The following is a 20763-nucleotide window of genomic DNA, read 5'->3' as shown; positions in this document are numbered from 1 at the left end:
CTCTCGGGTCCAGGTTACCTGGCGGGGTTGGTTCTTTCGGGTCAGATCAGTGAGGGGCTTGGCTACGCTGCTGTAATTGGGAACGAATTTCCTGTTAATACCCCGCTGTCTCTAGAAACTCCATGACCTGGGTTTTAGTGCATGGGGTAGGCCATTTGGCTATGGTCTCATTCTTGGCTGGTTCTGGTCGCTGTTTCCCACTTCCCACCCAATTCCCTAAATACTGAACCTCTGCTTTGCCCACGTGACACTTGTTTGGGTTCAGGGTGATTCCGGCCTTGTGGATCCTGTCCAATACTGTCTCTAGGAGATTTAGATGCTCTTCCCATGTCGCGCTGTAGATGGCTATGTCATCCAGGTAGGCACAAGCATAGTCCTGGAGACCATCCAGAAGCCGGTCAGCAAGCCTCTGGAAGGTCGCCGGGGCATTCTTCATCCCGAATGGCATAACTCGAAACTGGAATAAGCCGAATGGGGTGACAAATGCCAACTTGGGAATAGCGTCAGGACTAAGGGGAATCTGCCAGTAGCCTTTGCATAGATCGATGGTGGTCAAATACTTTGCCCCCGCCAACCGGTCTAACAACTCATCCACACGCGGCATGGGATATGCATCCATCACCGTTTTCTCATTGAGCTTACAATAGTCTACACAAAACCGTGTAATCCCATCCTTCTTGGGCACTAACACTATGGGGGATACCCAGGGAATATCTGACTCTTTAATGACCCCTAAACGCAACATCTCTTGTATCTCTTGTCGCATCCCTTCTCGTACAGACTCAGGGACGCAAAAGGGGGGTTGTCGCAGGGGGGTCTGATCCTGGGTCTCAACCTTGTGTTGTGCCAGGCGAGTGTACCCTGGTCTCTCCGAAAACATCCTCTGTCGCTGCCTCAACGCCTCCGCCTGCTGTCTCTCCCGGGGACCTAGGTCTTCACCCAAGTGTACCTGGTCCCATGTTTTAGACTGAGTCCTTTCCCCTAAGACAGTGGTCCCCAACCTTTCTGACCCTGAGAGCCACATTCAGCTCTGCAAGAGGGTCGCGAGCCACATCTGTTGTGAATTCCGCTCTTGGGCTCCCTCCGGTGGTTGTAAGTAGCACTTTTGTGAATTCTGCTCTTGGGCTCCCTCCTGTGGTTTTGAGTGGTATAGCTGCTTCTTGGATTTAGCATCAGCAGCTGCTTCCACTCATAGTCTTTCTGGCTCGGCTATTTTAGTCTGGCCTTATTCCTCAATCAATGCCAGTTGTCAATTGTTCCTGCTTGGAGCCACTGCCCCTTTGGATTTCCCTGATACTCTGTCCAGTTCAGCAAAGATAAGTCCTTGCTTGTCCTTTTGCTCATTTGTCCAGCTTATCAGTATGGATCTATTTAGCTAAGCTGGAAGCTCTGGGCTGCAGATTTTGCCCTCCACACCTTTAGTCAGGTGTGGAGATTTTTGCATATCTCTGCGGTGGACTTTTTCTAGTTTTTATTACTGATCGCACAGTGTCCTTTCCTTACTGTCTATCTAGCTAGAAGTGGCCTCCTTTGCTAAATCTTGTTTCATACTACGTATGTCATTTCTTTCTCCTCTCACAGTCAATATTTGTGGGGGGCTGTCCTATCCTTTGGGGATTTTCTCTGAGGCAAGATAGCTTTCCTATTTCTACCTTTAGGGGTAGCTAGTTCTCCGGCTGTGACGAGGTGTCCAGGGAGTGACAGGAACATCCCACGGCTACTGCTAGTGTTGTGTTAAGGTCAGGAACTGCGGTCTGTATAGTTACCACCTGCTCAGAGCTAGTCACGTGTCGCTCCTAAATTACCAGACCATAACACACATCCAGCTCTTGCTCCCCTCACAGTAGTGGCAACGAAAGCCCCCATTACGGGTATAATGATAACCAAAGATTTTCCACACAAATCACCCTGAAGTAGTATACCATGATCCAGGGGTTCCCACCAAACCCCCATTCAGCATTCTTCCATCAAGCACCTCCTCTGACCAGTAGTATAATCCTGTCTCCAGCGTACCATACTTAAATTATCTCTAATCCCCCAAGACCAGTATATGTGCATCCAGGTATGCTCTTCTGTGCAGAGCTACTCACAAAATTCACCATTTTGAGATGTGCTCTTCATACCAGTTTACTTAATCTGGAGCTATTGCACCAAGCTGGCAGACAGCCGCGAGCCACAATTCATGGGACCATGAGCCACATGTGGCTCCCGAGCTACAGGTTGGGGACCCCTGCCTTACATGATAGACCCCTCACTACTGTACTGTATGGGCTGCAGGGAGGACCCACCAGGAGCCCTTACATGATAGACCCCTCACTACTGCACTGTATGGGCTGCAGGGAGGACCCACCAGGAGCCCACACGTTAGACCCCTCACTACTGTACTGTATGGGCTGAAGGGAGGACCCACCAGGACCCCTTACATGATAGACCCCTCACTACTGCACTGTACGGGCTGCAGGGAGGACCCACCAGGAGCCCTTACATGATAGACCCCTCACTACTGTACTGTATGGGCTGCAGGGAGGACCCACCAGGAGCCCTTACATGATAGACCCCTCACTACTGTACTGTATGGGCTGCAGGGAGGACCCACCAGGAGCCCTTACATGATAGACCCCTCACTACTGTACTGTATGGGCTGCAGGGAGGACCCACCAGGAGCCCTTACATGATAGACCCCTCACTACTGCACTGTATGGGCTGCAGGGAGGACCCACCAGGAGCCCTTACATGATAGACCCCTCACTACTGTACTGTATGGGCTGCAGGGAGGACCCACCAGGAGCCCTTACATGATAGACCTCTCACTACTGTACTGTATGGGCTGCAGGGAGGACCCACCAGGAGCCCACACATGATAGACCCCTCACTACTGTACTGTATGGGCTGCAGGGGGACCCACCAGGAGCCCACACATGATAGACCCCTCACTACTGCACTGTATGGGCTGCAGGGAGGACCCACCAGCTCACATGATAGACCCCTCACTACTGTACTGTATGGGAATCCGTGCAGTGTGGAGAATGGGTTGTGCCTATATTGTAAGGGCTCCTGGTGGGTCCTCCCTGCGGCCGGAAGCCATGTCTGCTGTTCCCTCATCACGCCGCAGCGTACACTATGTGCTCCGGAAGCGGAAATATGGCGGCGGCTGATAATGTTCTCTTCCTCCCTGGATTTCTCTGATGCTCCTCCCCTTTCCCGTAGCTCCTCCTTCGCTGTGTCGCTCTCCGTGGCTGTTGATGTCACTCGCACGGTTATATCAGTTACTGCACAATGCACGGACTGTGTAACGTACGTGACCGGATCATGTGACCCACGCACGTACATGGCCGTTTCCTCCTCCGTGCGCCGCTGTGGTGAACGGTCAGCCGTCTCCTTCCATGTTGTCGGGCTCTTCCAGCAGTTTTGTGTCTGCCCTCCGGCCGTTCTCAGCTGTGAGCGCCGTGCACATTCCCCGTGTGTGGTCAGCCATGTTTCCCTGCCCCGCTGCTGCGGCTGACCGCACTTCTCCGTGTGTCCTGCCGGCTCCGCTCTGCTAGGGCTGATGCTAAGGAGGCGCTGAGAGCCGCTCACAGGGGAAGGAAGGAAGGAAGCAGCTGCTGATGTGTATGTATTGTCATGTAATATGTGTTACAATATGTGTGTGTGTGATCATGTGTCATGTAATATGTGTGTGTGTAGTGTGTATGATCATGTTATGTGTGTGTATGATCATGTGTCATGTCCTGTGTGTGCATAATGATGTCACCTGGTGTGTGTGTGTATTTTAATCCTGTGTCGTCTGATGCTCGTACGTATGCTCATGTGTTGTCTGATGCTCGTACGTATGCTCATGTGTCGTCTGATGCTCGTACGTATGCTCATGTGTCATCTGATGCTCGTACGTATGCTCATATGTCGTCTGATGCTCGTACGTATGCTCATGTGTTGTCTGATGCTCGTACGTATGCTCATGTGTCGTCTGATGCTCGTACGTATGCTCATGTGTCGTCTGATGCTCGTACGTATGCTCATGTGTTGTCTGATGCTCGTACGTATGCTCATGTGTTGTCTGATGCTCGTACGTATGCTCATGTGTTGTCTGATGCTCGTACGTATGCTCATGTGTCGTCTGATGCTCGTACGTATGCTCATGTGTTGTCTGATGCATGCGCGTTTAATCATGTGTCATCTCTCACTGCTAGCAATATTGAAGTTATATACAGATGTGAGTTAACACATATGTCACCAGAGCAATAGAGGGGCGGCATTAATGGGCATTTCTGTATATACTGTATGTATGCTTTTGCCATTCCTATATTTGAGTCTTGTTAGATGTATGTGTCACCATATTGCCGTCATGTGATGTGGGTTGTCTACCATATATGATGTGTTTGTTTACCCCATGTCTTATCTCCCATATCTATAACATAGGAGACATGCCTGATGCATTGATACATTGTACTTATTAGGTGCTGTTCTTATATGTGTATGGCATAAAGAAGAACGTAATTAGATCATGGGAAAACAAACAAAACACTTGCCAGTGTGCCATTATGAGCATTTATCCTTCTGGCTGATTCACTTTTAAGGCAGGGGTCACACTTGTAAGTTTCTCACATTGCACTCGCAACTGTGACCCCAGCCTTAAGGGTTTTTCCGGGCATACAATATTGATCACCTGTCAGGATGGATCATCAATAGCAGTTTGGGGTCTAACCCACCATTCCCTCTAATGGTGACGGATGTAAACACTTTAAATGGAGCTGCTGAGCACAGCTCTGCCCTAGTGTCCAATGCCAGCAGGTGCTAGGTATTGCAGCACAGCTCTGCCCTAGTGTCCTATGCCAGCAGGTACTAGGTATTGCAGCACAGCTCTACCCTAGTGTCCTATGCCTGCAGTTGCTAGGTATAGCAGCACAGTTCTGCTCTAGTGTCCTTTGCCTGCAGTTGCTAGGTATAGCAGCATAGCTCTGCTCTAGTGTCCTATGCCGGTAGGTGCTAGGTATTGCACCACAGCTCTGCCCTAGTGTCCTATGCCAGCAGGTGCTAGGTATAGCAGCACAGCTCTGCTCTAGTGTCCTATGCCTGCAGTTGCTAGGTATAGCAGCACACCTCTGCTCTAGTGTCCTATGCCTGCAGTTGCTAGGTATAGCAGCACAGATCTGCCCTAGTGTCCTATGCTGGCAGGAGCTAGGTATAGCAACTCTGCTCTAGTGTCCTAGGCCTGCAGTTGCTAGGTATAGCAGCACAGCTCTGCCCTAGTGTCCTATGCCTGCAGTTGCTAGGTATAGCAGCACAGCTCTGCTCTAGTGTCCTATGCTGGCAGGTGCTAGGTATTGCACCACAGCTCTGCCCTAGTGTCCTATGCTAGCAGGTGCTAGGTTTTGCACCACAGCTCTGCCCTAGTGTCCTATGCTAGCAGGTGCTAGGTATTGCACCACAGCTCTGCCCTAGTGTCCTATGCCAGCAGGTGCTAGGTATTGCAGCACAGCTCTACCCTAGTGTCCTATGCCTGCAGTTGCTAGGTATAGCAGCACAGCTCTACCCTAGTGTCCTATGCCTGCAGTTGCTAGGTATAGCAGCACAGCTCTGCTCTAGTGTCCTATGCCTGCAGTTGCTAGGTATAGCAGCACAGCTCTGCCCTAGTGTCCTATGCTGGCAGGAGCTAGGTATAGCAGCTCTGCTCTAGTGTCCTAGGCCCGCAGTTGCTAGGTATAGCAGCACAGCTCTGCTCTAGTGTCCTATGCTGGCAGGAGCTAGGTATAGCAACTCTGCTCTAGTGTCCTATGCCTGCAGTTGCTAGGTATAGCAGCACAGCTCTGCTCTAGTGTCCTATGCTGGCAGGAGCTAGGTATAGCAACTCTGCTCTAGTGTCCTATGCCTGCAGTTGCTAGGTATAGCAGCACAGCTCTGCCCTAGTGTCCTATGCTGGCAGGAGCTAGGTATAGCAGCTCTGCTCTAGTGTCCTATGCCTGCAGTTGCTAGGTATAGCAGCACAGCTCTACCCTAGTGTCCTATGCCTGCAGTTGCTAGGTATAGCAGCACAGTTCTGCTCTAGTGTCCTTTGCCTGCAGTTGCTAGGTATAGCAGCATAGCTCTGCTCTAGTGTCCTATGCCGGTAGGTGCTAGGTATTGCAGCACAGCTCTGCCCTAGTGACCTATGCCGGCAGGTGCTAGGTATTGCAGCACAGCTCTGCCCTAGTGACCTATGCCGGCAGGTGCTAGGTATTGCAGCACAGCTCTGCCCTAGTGACCTATGCTGGTAGGTGCTAGGTATTGCAGCACAGCTCTGCCCTAGTGACCTATGCCGGCAGGTGCTAGGTATTGCAGCACAGCTCTGCCCTAGTGACCTATGCTGGTAGGTGCTAGGTATTGCAGCACAGCTCTGCCCTAGTGACCTATGCCGGCAGGTGCTAGGTATTGCAGCACAGCTCTGCCCTAGTGACCTATGCCGGCAGGTGCTAGGTATTGCAGCACAGCTCTGCCCTAGTGACCTATGCTGGTAGGTGCTAGGTATTGCAGCACAGCTCTGCCCTAGTGACCTATGCCGGCAGGTGCTAGGTATTGCAGCACAGCTCTGCCCTAGTGACCTATGCTGGTAGGTGCTAGGTATTGCAGCACAGCTCTGCCCTAGTGACCTATGCCGGCAGGTGCTAGGTATTGCAGCACAGCTCTGCCCTAGTGACCTATGTCGGCAGGTGCTAGGTATAGCAGTACAGCTCTGCTCTAGTGTTGTATGCCGGCAGGTGCTAGGTATTGCACCACAGCTCTGCCCTAGTGTCCTATGCTAGCAGGTGCTAGGTATTGCACCACAGCTCTACCCTAGTGTCCTATGCCTGCAGTTGCTAGGTATAGCAGCACAGCTCTACCCTAGTGTCCTATGCCTGCAGTTGCTAAGTATAGCAGCACAGCTCTGCTCTAGTGTCCTATGCCTGCAGTTGCTAGGTATAGCAGCACAGCTCTGCTCTAGTGTCCTATGTTGGCAGGAGCTAGGTATAGCAGCTCTGTTCTAGTGTCCTAGGCCTGCAGTTGCTAGGTATAGCAGCATAGCTCTGCTCTAGTGTCCTATGCCGGTAGGTGCTAGGTATTGCAGCACAGCTCTGCCCTAGTGACCTATGCCGGCAGGTGCTAGGTATAGCAGTACAGCTCTGCTCTAGTGTTCTATGCCGGCAGGTGCTAGGTATTGCACCACAACTCTGCTCCAGTGTTCTATGCCGGCAGGTGCTAGGTATAGCAGCACAGCTCTGCTTTAGTGTCCTATCCTGGCAAGTGCTGGGTATAGCAGCACAGCTCTGGTCTAGTGTCCTATGCTGGCAGGTGCTAGGTTTTAAAGCACAGCTCTGCCCTAGTGACCTATGCCGGCAGGTGCTAGGTATAGCAGCACAGCTCTGCTCTATTGTTATATGCCGGCAGTTGCTAGGTCTTGCTGCACAGCTCTGCTCTGGTGTCCTATGCCGCCAGTTGCTAGGTCTTGCTGCTCAGATCTGCCCTGGTGTCCTATGCCTGCAGTTGGTAGGTCTTGCTGCACAGCTCCTTTTCTTTTGGCAGCAGCCCCTCTGTTCAGAATGTGGAGATCTGTCATGAGCGAATAGCTGATCCGTGGGTTGTTGGACCACCAATCTATTACTGACCTATCCTTTACATAGCTCATAAGTACCATTTAAGCATTTCAGACTAAGTTTAGTTTCTGATGAACATGATAGTGGCAGATGTCTGGACGTATACCTGCAAGTCCTGTCCAAAGTGAGGTTTGATAACCTGAAATAACTGGATCCTAGGTATCATTGATGCTGTCAGTTTAGGGTATTAGACCCCCTGTCAGGCTGTAACCTAAAGCACAGTTGTTTGAAACGAGAGCACATCTGTAGTTTATTGGTGCTGAAAGATTTGTGGGATTAAAGGGATTGTCCATTACTGGATATTTCGTTATGAATGTCCCCGAATTGCTGCATAAAATAATAATAAAGCGCACTTTCCAGATCTGTGCTTCTGCTCTGCTCTCCTGGCAGCCACGTGCCATAGGCTGCAGCGCTCATCCGACATTGCTTATCGGCAGCCACTGGACACCTGTAACCCATGGAGGTACAGAGTAGCGTAGTATACTACACCTTTTCATCTCCCAGGCATATGCATAATGCATATCTTCTATGTTTTTTATTTTAACATGAAAAGTCTATGGGTGATGCATGGTCTGTCACAGCTATCCGTTTAACAGATCCATTGTAGGCTTAATAGTTCTTAATGAGGGATCTAGTTATCAGAAGTTTTTAGCCTATGATATTGGATCTGTCCCCCATATGGCATATTGGCATCTGTTTACTGGATCAATTAAACTGGTGTTTAATAGTGGCACCTGTCGCCCATAATGACATCCAATAAATGGATCAGTCAAGGAAAAGCTCATGACATATAAGTCATACTACCCTATGGGTGACAGATGCTAGTGTTAGGCATCTGGCACAGCGTTTTCTTAAAGGGAATTTGACAGCACAAAGTGAGTATTCAAAAAAGTACAGGCGCTCGGTGTATCTTGGCTTGGTGTAACATTATTATGCTTTGCTTATATAGCGCTATCCTAGTCCGCAGCACACGTTAAATGCCGCTGTCAGAGATTGACAGCGGCATTTAACTAGTTAACAGCAGCGGATGGAATCACGTTTCAACCCGCAGATGTTAGAGGCACGTGTCAGCTGTTCAAAACAGCTGAAATGTGCCAGGAAAAGATGTGGGCTCAGCGCCGGAGCGCATATCAAAGGGAGGGAGTCCGACATCGGTGTACTAATATGCCTAATGTCGGAAAGGGGTTATATAAAAGTTTATTTTTATTAGAACAGTTTAAAAACTGTTATCCTATGACAAAGGGTGCCGAGGTGCGTCAGAAAATTATCAGGCTGAGAGTTTTTCTCTCATTTTTACCATTGGTTTTTAAACTGTTCTAATGAAAAACTTTTATTTAAACTGGATGGACGTGCTGGAAACACCCTTTCTTCCTCAATTCGGCTGAAATCACCGGCAGTTACGGCACCCACCTGCTGTATCAATTTGCAATGGCTTGTGATATGTCTCGGCATATAAAGCTCCAGCCTTTTCCCTCTCTCCCACAGACACTATATACAAAGTTCCTGTGTATAATGGCACTTATGGCAATATTAGTGTTATGGTTTTTTTTTTTATTTTTATTAATGATCAGTATTGTAGTATTCAGTCACTATGTGGCGTTAATATGTGATCTGGTCATGGTGTGACTGTATTTGTTCCTTGTATATGGTAGTATTCGGTCACTATGGGGTGGTACTATATGGTCCAGCCTTGGTGTGGCAGTATTTGTCCCTGTATGTGGAATTATTCAGTCACTATGTGGTGGTAATGTGTTCTGGTCATGATGTGACTGTATTTGTCCGTTGTTTATGGTATTATTGGTTATTTAAAAAAATGTATGTGACATATTCCCTTAAGAAAAATAAATACAACTATACCTAAAAAGAGTATTGGATTGGAGTAGAGTAGGACCCAGCCAAAAGAGTCTACCTTGTCGTGGTGGCGGCTTAAAAAATCTTTTGGCCAAAACAAAAGCTGCTGGTTATGTATGTGATCTGGTGTTTGATGGGAACTGTTAATGTGTGATTGGTGATGAAGTGGAGTTTTTCCAAGAGTGGGTGGTGGGACTGTGGAATGTTCGAGAGATGAAGGCAGTACTGAGGTGGAGTCTCAAGGGGGCCTGAACATTTTTCCAATATGGGGCCCCGAAATTCCTAGTGGCAGCCCTGCTCACACCTGTCAGACAGTTCCTGAGAATGTTCTGTTTCTGTTTTCCTATCAATGTTGTTAATACACAGTAAAAACATTTAAAGCAAAACAAATGCCTGTTTTAGAATCTATATATAAAATAGAATTAGATTATTTATATATTTTTATCATATAAATTGTGGAAATCCAACATGCAAATTGAAATAAAGCTGTAAACAACGTTTTTAACTGCGACATGTCCATGTTGGGTAGCACCTTCACTTATAGGGCGCAAAGTACAGACTGAAATGCACCCATTTGAAAGTGACTTTAATGAGTAAATCATGAACATGTAGATGTCTTCATAATAAAAAAAACTTGTAGGATTTGTATTTGCTTTTTCAAATTATACAAAGGTCTGAAATAAAGCAGCAGATTTCAGTCTTCTGCCACTGTGCTCTGAAAGCTTGCAAACATATTATTTTCTGGTTAGCCAATAAAGGTATCACTCCTAGAATACTTCTGTCATCATTGGGCAGAAAAGTATTGACATCGATAGTCTTTTGCTGAGAGGCATAGAAAACACCCTATGCTTTGTCTCTAGGGGTTTATGTGACTGGGTTATAATAAGCTTATTGGTATTTATTGCCTCCTGTTTCTAGATTGCATTGTAACCAGTCTTATTATCTGTCTCATTGTATTATAATTTTCTCCTTTTCAGAAACGCACTTTACGGACATGAGAAAACCAAGGCGCAAAGCTCATCAAGATGTCGGCGGACCACACTCTTCATCTCCTTGCTGTTTTTCATGTGCACCCACCCGAGAGACTCTGACCTATGCTCAAGCACAGCGAATGGTAGATGTTGAAATTGAAGGGCGTCTCCACAGAATCAGTATTTTTGAACCTCTTCGGATTGTTTCTGAGGATGAACTTACAGCTCAAGACATAACCGAGTGCAATAGCAATAAGGAAAACACTGAGTTAACGCTTTCAACCAACTGTCGGAAAACCTCCACCAAAGGTAAAAAGCGTGAGCTGTGCCCACAACATGCAGTGAATGCCAATTTGGAACAGCTACCACACCCTGTGTTCCGTGTAGTAGAGACCGTTTCTTTAGAAAACACACTGGAAACCCCTATTTTGCCTGACACATTTTATCGTTTTATTGAACGTCCTGTGGAAGAGATAGACAAAGATGTTGAGTATGATCTTGATGAGACTGATCTGGCCTGGTTGGATATGATCAATGAGAAACGTCAGAGTGATGGCTTTTCTACAGTACCTGCTGACACATTTGAACTTTTGTTGGACAAGTTGGAGAAGGAGTCCTACCTTCAAAACCGCTGTATTGGTGTGACACATTCACCTATTGATGAAAATGCATTTTGTTGTGTATGCCTGGATGATGAGTGCCATAATAGTAATGCTATATTGTTTTGTGACATGTGCAACCTTGCAGTTCATCAAGAGTGCTATGGTGTACCATACATCCCAGAAGGACAGTGGCTCTGTCGTTGCTGTCTGCAGTCACCATCCAAACCGGTCAGTTGTGTTCTTTGCCCCAACCAGGGCGGTGCATTTAAACAGACTACTGATGGCCGATGGGCTCATGTAATATGTGCTATTTGGGTTCCAGAGGTGTGCTTTGCTAATACAGTGTTTCTTGAACCCATTGAAGGTGTGGATAATATTCCCCCTGCTCGGTGGAAGCTAACCTGTTACATCTGTAAGCAGAAAGGACATGGTGCATCCATTCAATGTCACAAGGTGAACTGTTACGCAGCATTTCATGTCACATGTGCACAAAGAGCTGGATTGTTTATGAAGGTGGAACCACTCCGTGAAACTGGGCTTAATGGCACCACCTACACTGTCCGCAAGACTGCATATTGTGATGCCCATTGCCCCCCTGACAGCCCACAGAAGGGACCCATCAAGAGTTATCTTGAAGAAGTCATTGACCAGGACAGGGTAATAACAGATAAAGATGAGAAAAATAAGAAGAGGAAAAATGGGAAGAAGTTCCATCAGAAGATCCTTGAAAAAAACAACATGGAGTCATTGCGTAGGAGAGGTCCTGTGCCACTTATGACTGTCATACAGATTCCTTTGTGTAGGTAAGGTGATCAATACTGTCCAAAAGGAATATTATATATTTTTATAGGAAAATAACTGGCGCCGTAGTGAAGATAACTATAAATATCTACATTTTTAAAATGTGTTGTGGTGGGCATTGTGTTACGACATTTTTTTGTAATGGAGATATCTAGAAAGTAACCCTTCCCCACCCCCATGAATTGGTATTAAGGGAATTTACAAACCTCTAAACCTCATCAAAAATCTGTTGAAAAATAAAATAATCTAAAATAAATAATCCAATTAAATAATCCAATTAAATAAAAACAGATTGTGGTGTAATATGGTTTACTCAATGGTATTGAATGCAATCTGTGCCTCCAGTAATGTATTGTTCCTATCGAGGTAACATTTTACTGCTTTCTAGTCCCTACTTATGATGAGTATTAGCATGTAAGGGTACCTTTACACAGTGCAATTTTGATCGCTACGACGGCACGATTCGTGACGTTGCAGCGTCGTATGATTATCGCTCCAGCGTCGTAGACTGCGGTCACACGTTGCAATACACGGCGCTGGAGCGATAATTTCATGACGTATTTGCGATGTAGAAGCCGTTGGTTACTGTGCGCACATCGTATACAACCTGTGTCACACGATGCAATCATGCCGCCACAGCGGGACACTAGACGACGAAAGAAAGTTTCAAACGATCTGCTACGACGTACGATTCTCAGCGGGGATCCGGATCGCAGTAGCGTGTCAGACACAACGATATCGTAAATGCATCGCTGGAACGTCACAAATCGTGCCGTCGTAGCGATCAAAATTGCACTGTGTAAAGGTACCCTAAGTTATTAACGTCCCAGGGGTAGAAAAGAAAAAAGTGGGAATTTAATTCATATATCAAGTGTGATGGTAACTTTAACCCCTTCACCCCCAAGCTTCGTTTCACCTTCCTGACCAGGCCAAATTTTTCATTCTTGACCAGTGTGTCACTTTATCATGTAATGTAGAACAACAAATGGTGGTTTGTGGAAGGAGCGCTAGCGGCCGTCCCAATGAGGAGGAAATAAGTGCCCAGGTCCCCGCAGCTCCAGCCGGATACCCCACAACGGGGGAGAAAGACTTGCAACAGGAACAGAATGCCCGGTTTCAGGAGCGCAGGAGAACACAGACACCAGTTTAGGGTAAAACCACAACGCCTTTCAACCAATATCCAACTGGAAAAAAAGGCGCACGCTGTTGAAACGCGTTGTGGTTTTACCCTAAACTGGTGTCTGTGTTCTCCTTCTGCGCTCCTGAGACTGGCTATTCTGTTCCTGTTGCAACTTTATGATGTAATAGCCCTGGAATGCTTCAAGGGAGCCCACTGATTCTGAGTTTTTTGTTTTTTTTCGTGACACAGTATGCTTCATGATATTACTAAATTTACGTCTATATGAGTTTCGTTTTTGTGAAAATATCTAAAATTTGACAAAAAATGTTGAAAATTTAGCAATTTTCAAACTTTGATATTTTATGCCCTTAGACCAGTAAGTTTTATCAAACAGAATAGTTGTTAAATAACATTTTCCACATGTCTACATTAGCATAATTTTTTAAAACATACATATTTTTTGGGGTGTTGCCGCGATCTGAATCTGAGCATGCGCTGCCCCTAGTGGCCATTTTCCTGGAGGCCACCGCATCACAGCAATGGAGCTGCGGGGGCCTCTGGGCTTTGGCAAAATGCCGGCAGAGCACCGCAGCCCCAGCACAGGGCACTGCTGCTGCACCAGCCTGGGATGGGATTTCCCAGAGGCCACCGCACCAGCCTGGACCACCAAACAACCCCTGTGACCACTCCTGCACCTGTGCCAATCCCCCCCCCCGTAAGCTGAATACGGACTGTAAGACGAACCCCCATTTGACACATTTTTTTTTTTCCCCTATTTTCCTTTTGAAAATTTGGGGTGTGTCTTATAGTCCAAAAAATACAGTACACCTCTCAATCGAAGTGTGCAGTGATCATATTGACACAAGTGTGTGACCATGCTATACCGTTGGGCGGTGAAGAAAAACATAATTTAATTTTTGTCACAAATATTTTGTTTTAGCCCCAAATTTTACATATTTTCAAAGTGAAATGTGTAAAGATGGCACCAAAATTTGTCACGTGATTGTTGCTGAACATAGCTGTACAGTACTACTTGGCCACACGACAAGACTCAGGAGGGACAGATTTCTATTTGCTTCCTGGCGAACACATTTTCCTAGAACGGTTTGGGAACTCCATATACAGAGCCCCTAAGTGCCAGAAGAGCAGAAAGCGCGTGACAGACATTATCGGCACTGTCCCCATTGGGATTCACAATCTACATTCCCTATCAGTATGTTTTTGGAGTGTAGGAGGAAACCGCACAACCTGGCAGATGTTGTCCTTGGTGGGATTTGAACCCAAGACCCCAGCGCTGCAAGGCTGCAGTGCTAACCACTGAGCCACCATGTAATGTAACAAATTACTAATGGAATTAATACTAAAAATAATGGGATGTGGGGGAGGATTTGTAATACTTAAATGTCTGGTGATAAAATACATGTAATTGATATTTTTTAAAATGAACCTGTCGGCTTGGTATCACACCTTAAATTATTTATATACACATGTAGCTGTTTCAAAGACAAGTCCAGGAATATCTTTATATGGCCAGTCTGTTCATCGGTTACTGAGAAATCAGCATTGTATTTGATATGCAAATTATTCTGTAGTTCTGAAGCCTCTGTCACTCCATCTCTATTACCCTCCTAGCATGGCCTACTTCTTGACGGACTGCTCCTTTGCCAGAAGTCACACCACATCCAGGCTGTGTTAGTCAAGCCAGAGGATGTGGTGTTATGCAGAGTAGAGCTGGAGTGACAGAGGATTCAGATTTAAATCCTCATTTTCATAGCAATTTAAACTCTGATTTCTCAGTAACCGAGGGACAGATTAGCAATGTAAAGGTATTACTGGACCCGAGGGCGACATGCATGTTTAAATAGTTTTGGGGAGTGGGGGTGAACCTGCTTGACTGTCTTTAATACATAAACATTTCTTATGTTAAGTAGATTTAAGCGTCTAGCTCCTATAATTCTACAAACTCATTAGCAGATGAAAATGTGACCATGTTCTTTAACTAGAGTAGTAAACGTTTCAAGGAATAGACCCTTCTGATGTACCCGTAGAAGGAAGATTTCACTCGAGTACCAACACATTGTGGTGTTCTAGCAGAACCCTCCTTTTCATCTATGGAAATATCTTGTCTTGATTCCAATCAAACTATACAGTTTTCTTTCTTTTTCACAAAATGTCAGTGCCTTTTTAACACTATCAGGACCGGGCAGTTTTTTTTGTTTGCACCTTTGTCTGTTTTTATTTTCCTTCACTTATTTTTCTGTTGACATATGTGTATGAATGCTTGTTTTGTTTTTGTGGACAAGTTGTTGTTTTGAATGATACGATCCATTTTACCATATAATGTACTGAAAATTGGGGAAAGAAGTCCAAATAGGACGAAATGTTGAAGAAAAAAAAAATGCAATTCCGCCTTTGTTTTTTTTGTTTGTTTTGCCGCATTCATTGTGTGGTAAAAGTGACCAGGAAACAAGAATATCCAGGCCAGTCCGATTATGGCGATAGCAAACGTGTATGTTTAAGTTAGGGATGTTTGGCTTTCTGGTAGAATTTCCGGATGAACCTAAAATGCACTCTAACCTTGTCAGGAGACCTTAATGTGACGTGTGTAAACATTTGAATGCACACATCCAACTGTTCAATGCTACATGGCAAAATTCACAACAGGTATCTGATCCACTTATCGGCCAATACATTTCGGGGTTTAATTATAATTCATATTAAACAGTCCCCCTCATCATGCTCTTCACATTTGATATCACGAGAATCACGAGACCAAGACGACACCTAACAATTGATCAGCAGTACCTCGCCATTGCGAGGCTTCAAGCAGGATGTTCTCAGATGGAAGTGGCCACTAAGCTTAGAGTGTTAGGGCTCTTACTCACTTGTGAGAAACTCGGACGAGTCTCGCATGTTAATACCCGGCACTCAGATCGGAGCGTGCGGCTGCATAGGAATACATGCCTCCGCACGCTCCGCTCCTGAGTGCTGGGTATGGACGTGCACATGCACACTCCCTTGGAAAAAGCTTAAATGCGAAGCGCGCGTCAGGGGTGCCACAGACATTTAAAGGTACAGTACTTACTATCTTTACTTCCGTCCTTAAGGATTCCTATGCCTGTTCCTTGCTATCATGCCCCTTTTTATGGATTTTTTTGCTGTATACGGCATAATTGGGCACTAATTGAAAACTTTTTCATACTTTTTCTGTGGCTGAATCATGTGGAGGCAGTTATTATTATAGGGATTGACAATGGAATATATCTAAGGATATTACAAACACTGTTATGGGGCTTGTTATATTTTGACTACTTCACTATGTATAATATATAAAAAAAAATTGGAAGCTTCATTGCTCCACAAATTTATAAATATTTAATCTTCACTTCAATTCTAATAGCAGCTCCATTCTTAAAGGTGATGATTCGCCTGTAATTTGTGTTCCTTTTTTTGGCTGTATTTTTTGCATATTGCTGTCCCCATACTAACTGGTTTTACGTTGAATCTTTTAATATTGTATCAATAAAAATTTTCATGTAATTTTATGGCATATAGCTTCCCGTCTATTTTTTGATTTATGTAGTGTTTGGAAGTGCCATGGATCTAAGGCATGGTATACACTCTTTGAGGTTTACCGTTTAAATGCTGCTGTCAGAGGCCGCAGCATCTGAATGGTTGACAGCTGCTGCCGGAACACTGGGCTACGGCTGTGAGAGACAAAAAAGTCCTATTCTATAGAATCAGGTTGTGGCACAAAATACACAGCAAAACCTGATGCCTGCTTTTTTTTCACCACCCATTTATTTCAGTGGGTGAAAAATGCTGAAAGAAGTGACATGCTCCATTGTGCAAACATTCAAAGCACAAAATCCTGATGACAAATAAAAACGAGCTGTGTGCATGAGATTTCTGAAATCTCCTAGACTTTGCTGGTACTGTAAAGCGCAGCTGAAAATTAGCATGGGAAAAAAAACTGCAAAAACACCTAATGTGAACTTAGCCTAAAAGAAAAAAAATCCAATCAAAGGGATATGGAACCTAGAGAAAGCATGCCTTCTTGGTGTAAGGCCGGCTGCAGACGAGTGTATGAAACCTTGGGCCAATCACCCCTGCAAATCGCAGACATGACTGGTTCCGATTGCGACTCAGTGTGCAGGAACTGCCAGCCATTTACATGCACTGTTTTGGTTTGTAAGTCGGGCCAAACTAGTGCTGGCTGTGATTTTTTTATTTTTTTTTTTGCTATGGACTGTTGGAGCAAACAAATTATCCATCTGAACAACATGGGTCAGTGTGCTACCTGATCAAAAACCCTTGGCAGCACATGTCCAGTTTAAATGCTCGTCTGCTTGAGTCCGAAGTGGCATAAATGTTGACATACATGAAAAATTACAATTTTCCATTAAAGAACTGTTAAATAGGTTTCTAAAATATCTATCAATGTCTCACTTCTTGAAGCTAATTATGAAGTCCCATTTAGCTAATGCCTAGTACCACTACTCCTCCAAAAGATGCACCACCCTTAACATTTTAGGGAGCAGGTGTTGGTTCAGTTGTGCATATTTGGTGGGAGTGTATGTATTGCAGAACTTCTTCACCTATAGTCAATAAATTCCTTTATTCTGTTACTTTGGTTTGTCTGAAAATTTCCCCAGGACAAGCACTTTTAACATATTTGTTTTTTTAAAGGGAATCTGTCACCCCAAAATTCGCCAATAAGCTGCGGCCACCGGCATCAGGGGCTTATCTACAGCATTCTGTAAGAAAAACAGATTATATTAGACTCACCCAGGGGCGGTCCCGGTTCGGTCCGGTCTGATGGGCGTCGCGGTCCGGGTCCAGCACCTCCCATCTTCATACGATGTCGTCCTCCTCTTGTCTTCCTGCCGCGGCTCCTACGCAGGTGTACTATGCCTGCATTGTTGAGGACAGAGCAAAGTACTACAGTGCGCAGGAGCCGCTACAGAAAGAAAAGAGGACGTCATCGTATGAAGATAGGAGGTGCCGGACCCGGACTGCGACGCCCATCGGACCGAATCTGGACCGCCCCTGGGTGAATATAATATAACCTGTTTTTCTTATCTTTCAGGTTACATCGGGGGCTTACAGTCATGGCCAAAAGTATTCACACCCCTGCAATTCTGTCAGATAATACTCAGTTTTCCTATCGCCACGACAGCACCCCTACGAGAGAGGGGATCCGCCCACCATCCGGACAGGAACCTACAGGATTTAAAGGGGCGGTCCCCCTCACCACTCCAGTTTGGGTTCCTGTCCGGACGGCGGGAGCCTACAGGATGAACCTTACCCGGGTCCGCCATGCCTCTGTGCGGTATCCGTTTGCGAACGGCAGAATCGGGGGCCTGGAAGCAGCGTCGGGGGTGTCCTGCATGCAGACCCCCCCTCGTCTGGCAATACGGAGCACGTTCCAGGAGTCGGGCAGTGCCGTCCTGGTCCGCAGTGCAGGCGCGGGGTTCAGCGTTCTCACCGGCGCCGGTGAACCCGGAAGTAGTTTTTACACTTCCGGGGTAAGCCGGAGGAGGAGCGCTGCAGCGTTTTGAAAAGAGCGGCGGCTGTAGAGGAAAGCGTGCAGCAATGTCCTCAGTAGGGGACGCCGAGCACCCTCAAGGAGAGGGACCGGAGCAGCGCAGCAAGAGCGGTAGCCGCTCAAGAAGCAGCAGCAGCGTGGTACGGGGGCAGCAGCGTGTGAGCGCCCCAGCGTCACAGGTGGATCGTTCTCCTCCAAAACTGGTATTCACAGATTCAGCCTCATGGTGAGTGTTATCAATGCTCCTGGTGCTGATATGGTCTGTTATTTTGTGCTTTGTTTTAGGGGAAAAATTCATCTAAATCTAAGCACAAGCAATGTGCGTTATGTATGACTCCAATGCCTGATAGTTATACTAAAAGGCTTTGCCAGGCGTGCATCTGTCAGACCTTAGAAGAGGAAGCTCCCCTTCGATCTTCAGACCTTAGAGAGGTCATCAGGGAAGAAATAAACTATTCCCTTAGAACCAGCCGCCATGGTAGGTCAAACAGGGACATATCTCCAGGATCTAGTCCGTCCCTGCAAGAAGGTGAAGGTTCCCGCTCCTTATCACCATCCTCCTCAGAAGAAGAAGGAAGGCCATGTTTTTCGGTTGATAACATGGATATGTTAGTCAAAGGAGTCCGAGCAACCATGGGGGTTGCTGAGAACAGGGAACCAAAATCTGCACAAGACTTAATGTTTGCGGGCTTGTGCCAGAAGAGTCGTAAGTCATTCCCGGTAGTGGATACAGTTAAGACCCTTATAAAGCGGGAATGGGATAAACAGGACAAAGGTTTCCTACCGTCATCAGCAAAAAGAAGGTATCCCTTTGACGATAGTGATCTGACAGTATGGATGAAGGTCCCAAAAGTGGACGCAGCGGTGGCCTCTTCATCTAAGGCCGGAGCCCTACCACTTGAGGATGTAGGCCTTCTGAAAGATCCATCAGATAGAAAAGCAGACATGTTTTTGAAGAAGGTGTGGGAGTCGTCTGCTGGTGCCTTCAAACCGGCAATCTCCAGTACTTGTACGGCTAGGTCTGTCATGGTTTGGGTAACCCAGCTGGAGGAACAGCTGAAATCCAAAGTGCCCAGAGACAGAATGCTAAACTCCCTATCGCAAATACGGGAAGGGGTGGCGTATTTAGCGGATGCATCTGTGGATTCTTTAAAATTAGCAGCCAGATCAGCAGGTCTTTCAAACGCTGCTCGACGAGCCCTATGGCTTAAGACCTGGAAGGGAGACGCCCAGGCGAGAGCAAAACTGTGTACAATTCCGTGTAGGGGTGAGTACCTGTTTGGCCCGGTATTGGATGACATTCTAGCTAAAGCTGAAGATAGAAAAAAGGGCTTTCCTAAAGTGTTTAATCCTACCTTTAGGAATACCTTCAGGAGGCGCTTCCAATACCCAAGACCTTATCAGAACCGAGACTGGGAATCAACAGACCCGAAGAAGAAAGGTTCGGACTTTAATGCCTCATCATCTTCATCAAGAAGAAGAAGAAATTACCGTTAATAGTGACCTCCCAGTAGGGGGCAGGTTAAAACACTACTATGCTCAGTGGGCCAAAATATCATCGAGCAATTGGGTTTTGGGCATAATTAAATCGGGGTTAAAATTAGAATTGCGGGAAAAACCTTCAAATTTCTATATCTTGACTACCCCTGATTCCTTAGACCAACAAAAGGCCCTTGAAAAAGAGGTTCAGATGTTAAGACGGAAAAAAGTTATAGTAGAGGTTCCAAAACAACAACAGGGGAAGGGGTTCTATTCCCCTTATTTTTAATCCCCAAACCTGATGGATCCTTTCGAACCATCATAAATTTACGGAAATTAAACAAGCATCTACAATATCATGCTTTTAAGATGGAATCTATTAAAACGGCGACTAAACTTCTTTTTCCCAGATGTTATAAGACAGTCCTGGATTTAAAGGATGCGTATTATCATCTGCCCATTCATCAGGATCATCAACAATTCCTCACAATGGCAGTGCGCTTAAAAGACCAGGTCAGACACTTTCAGTTTACTGCAATGCCATTTGGTTTATCTATGGCAGCGGTTCTCAACCTGGGGGTCGCGACCCCGAGGGGGGTCGAACGACCAAAACACAGGGGTCGCCACCTCTCTCACCTCCCCATCCACCTTCCCCCGTATGCCTGGACTGCTAGCTTTACTCCCGGCATAGCTTTGGGATCCCCGCAGGAAAATGAATCGATCGCGCATCGGATCTAGGGAGATACCAACTTCCGACGTCCCCCCTTCTTGTTTGGTGCAGCCAGGA

General features: G+C 46.2%; 1 protein-coding gene across 3 annotated transcripts in view; it reads left to right on the top strand.

Moving 5' to 3' along the window:
- The first annotated feature begins 3070 nt into the window (after positions 1-3070).
- The window catches only part of BRPF3 (bromodomain and PHD finger containing 3), a 92478-nt gene continuing 74785 nt past the window's right edge, over positions 3071-20763 (top strand). For all 3 annotated transcript variants that reach the window (XM_077295403.1, XM_077295402.1, XM_077295401.1), the window contains exons 1-2: positions 3071-3609; positions 10433-11831. In XM_077295403.1, coding sequence (XP_077151518.1) covers positions 10450-11831 — 1382 coding nt within the window. In that variant the 5' untranslated portion in view covers positions 3071-3609; positions 10433-10449. The remainder of the gene's footprint in view (positions 3610-10432; positions 11832-20763) is intronic.

The sequence above is a fragment of the Ranitomeya variabilis genome, chromosome 3 (genome assembly GCF_051348905.1).
Source record: "Ranitomeya variabilis isolate aRanVar5 chromosome 3, aRanVar5.hap1, whole genome shotgun sequence".
NCBI classification, from domain to species: Eukaryota; Metazoa; Chordata; class Amphibia; order Anura; family Dendrobatidae; genus Ranitomeya; species Ranitomeya variabilis.
This window is presented reverse-complemented; position numbering and strand designations above follow the sequence as displayed.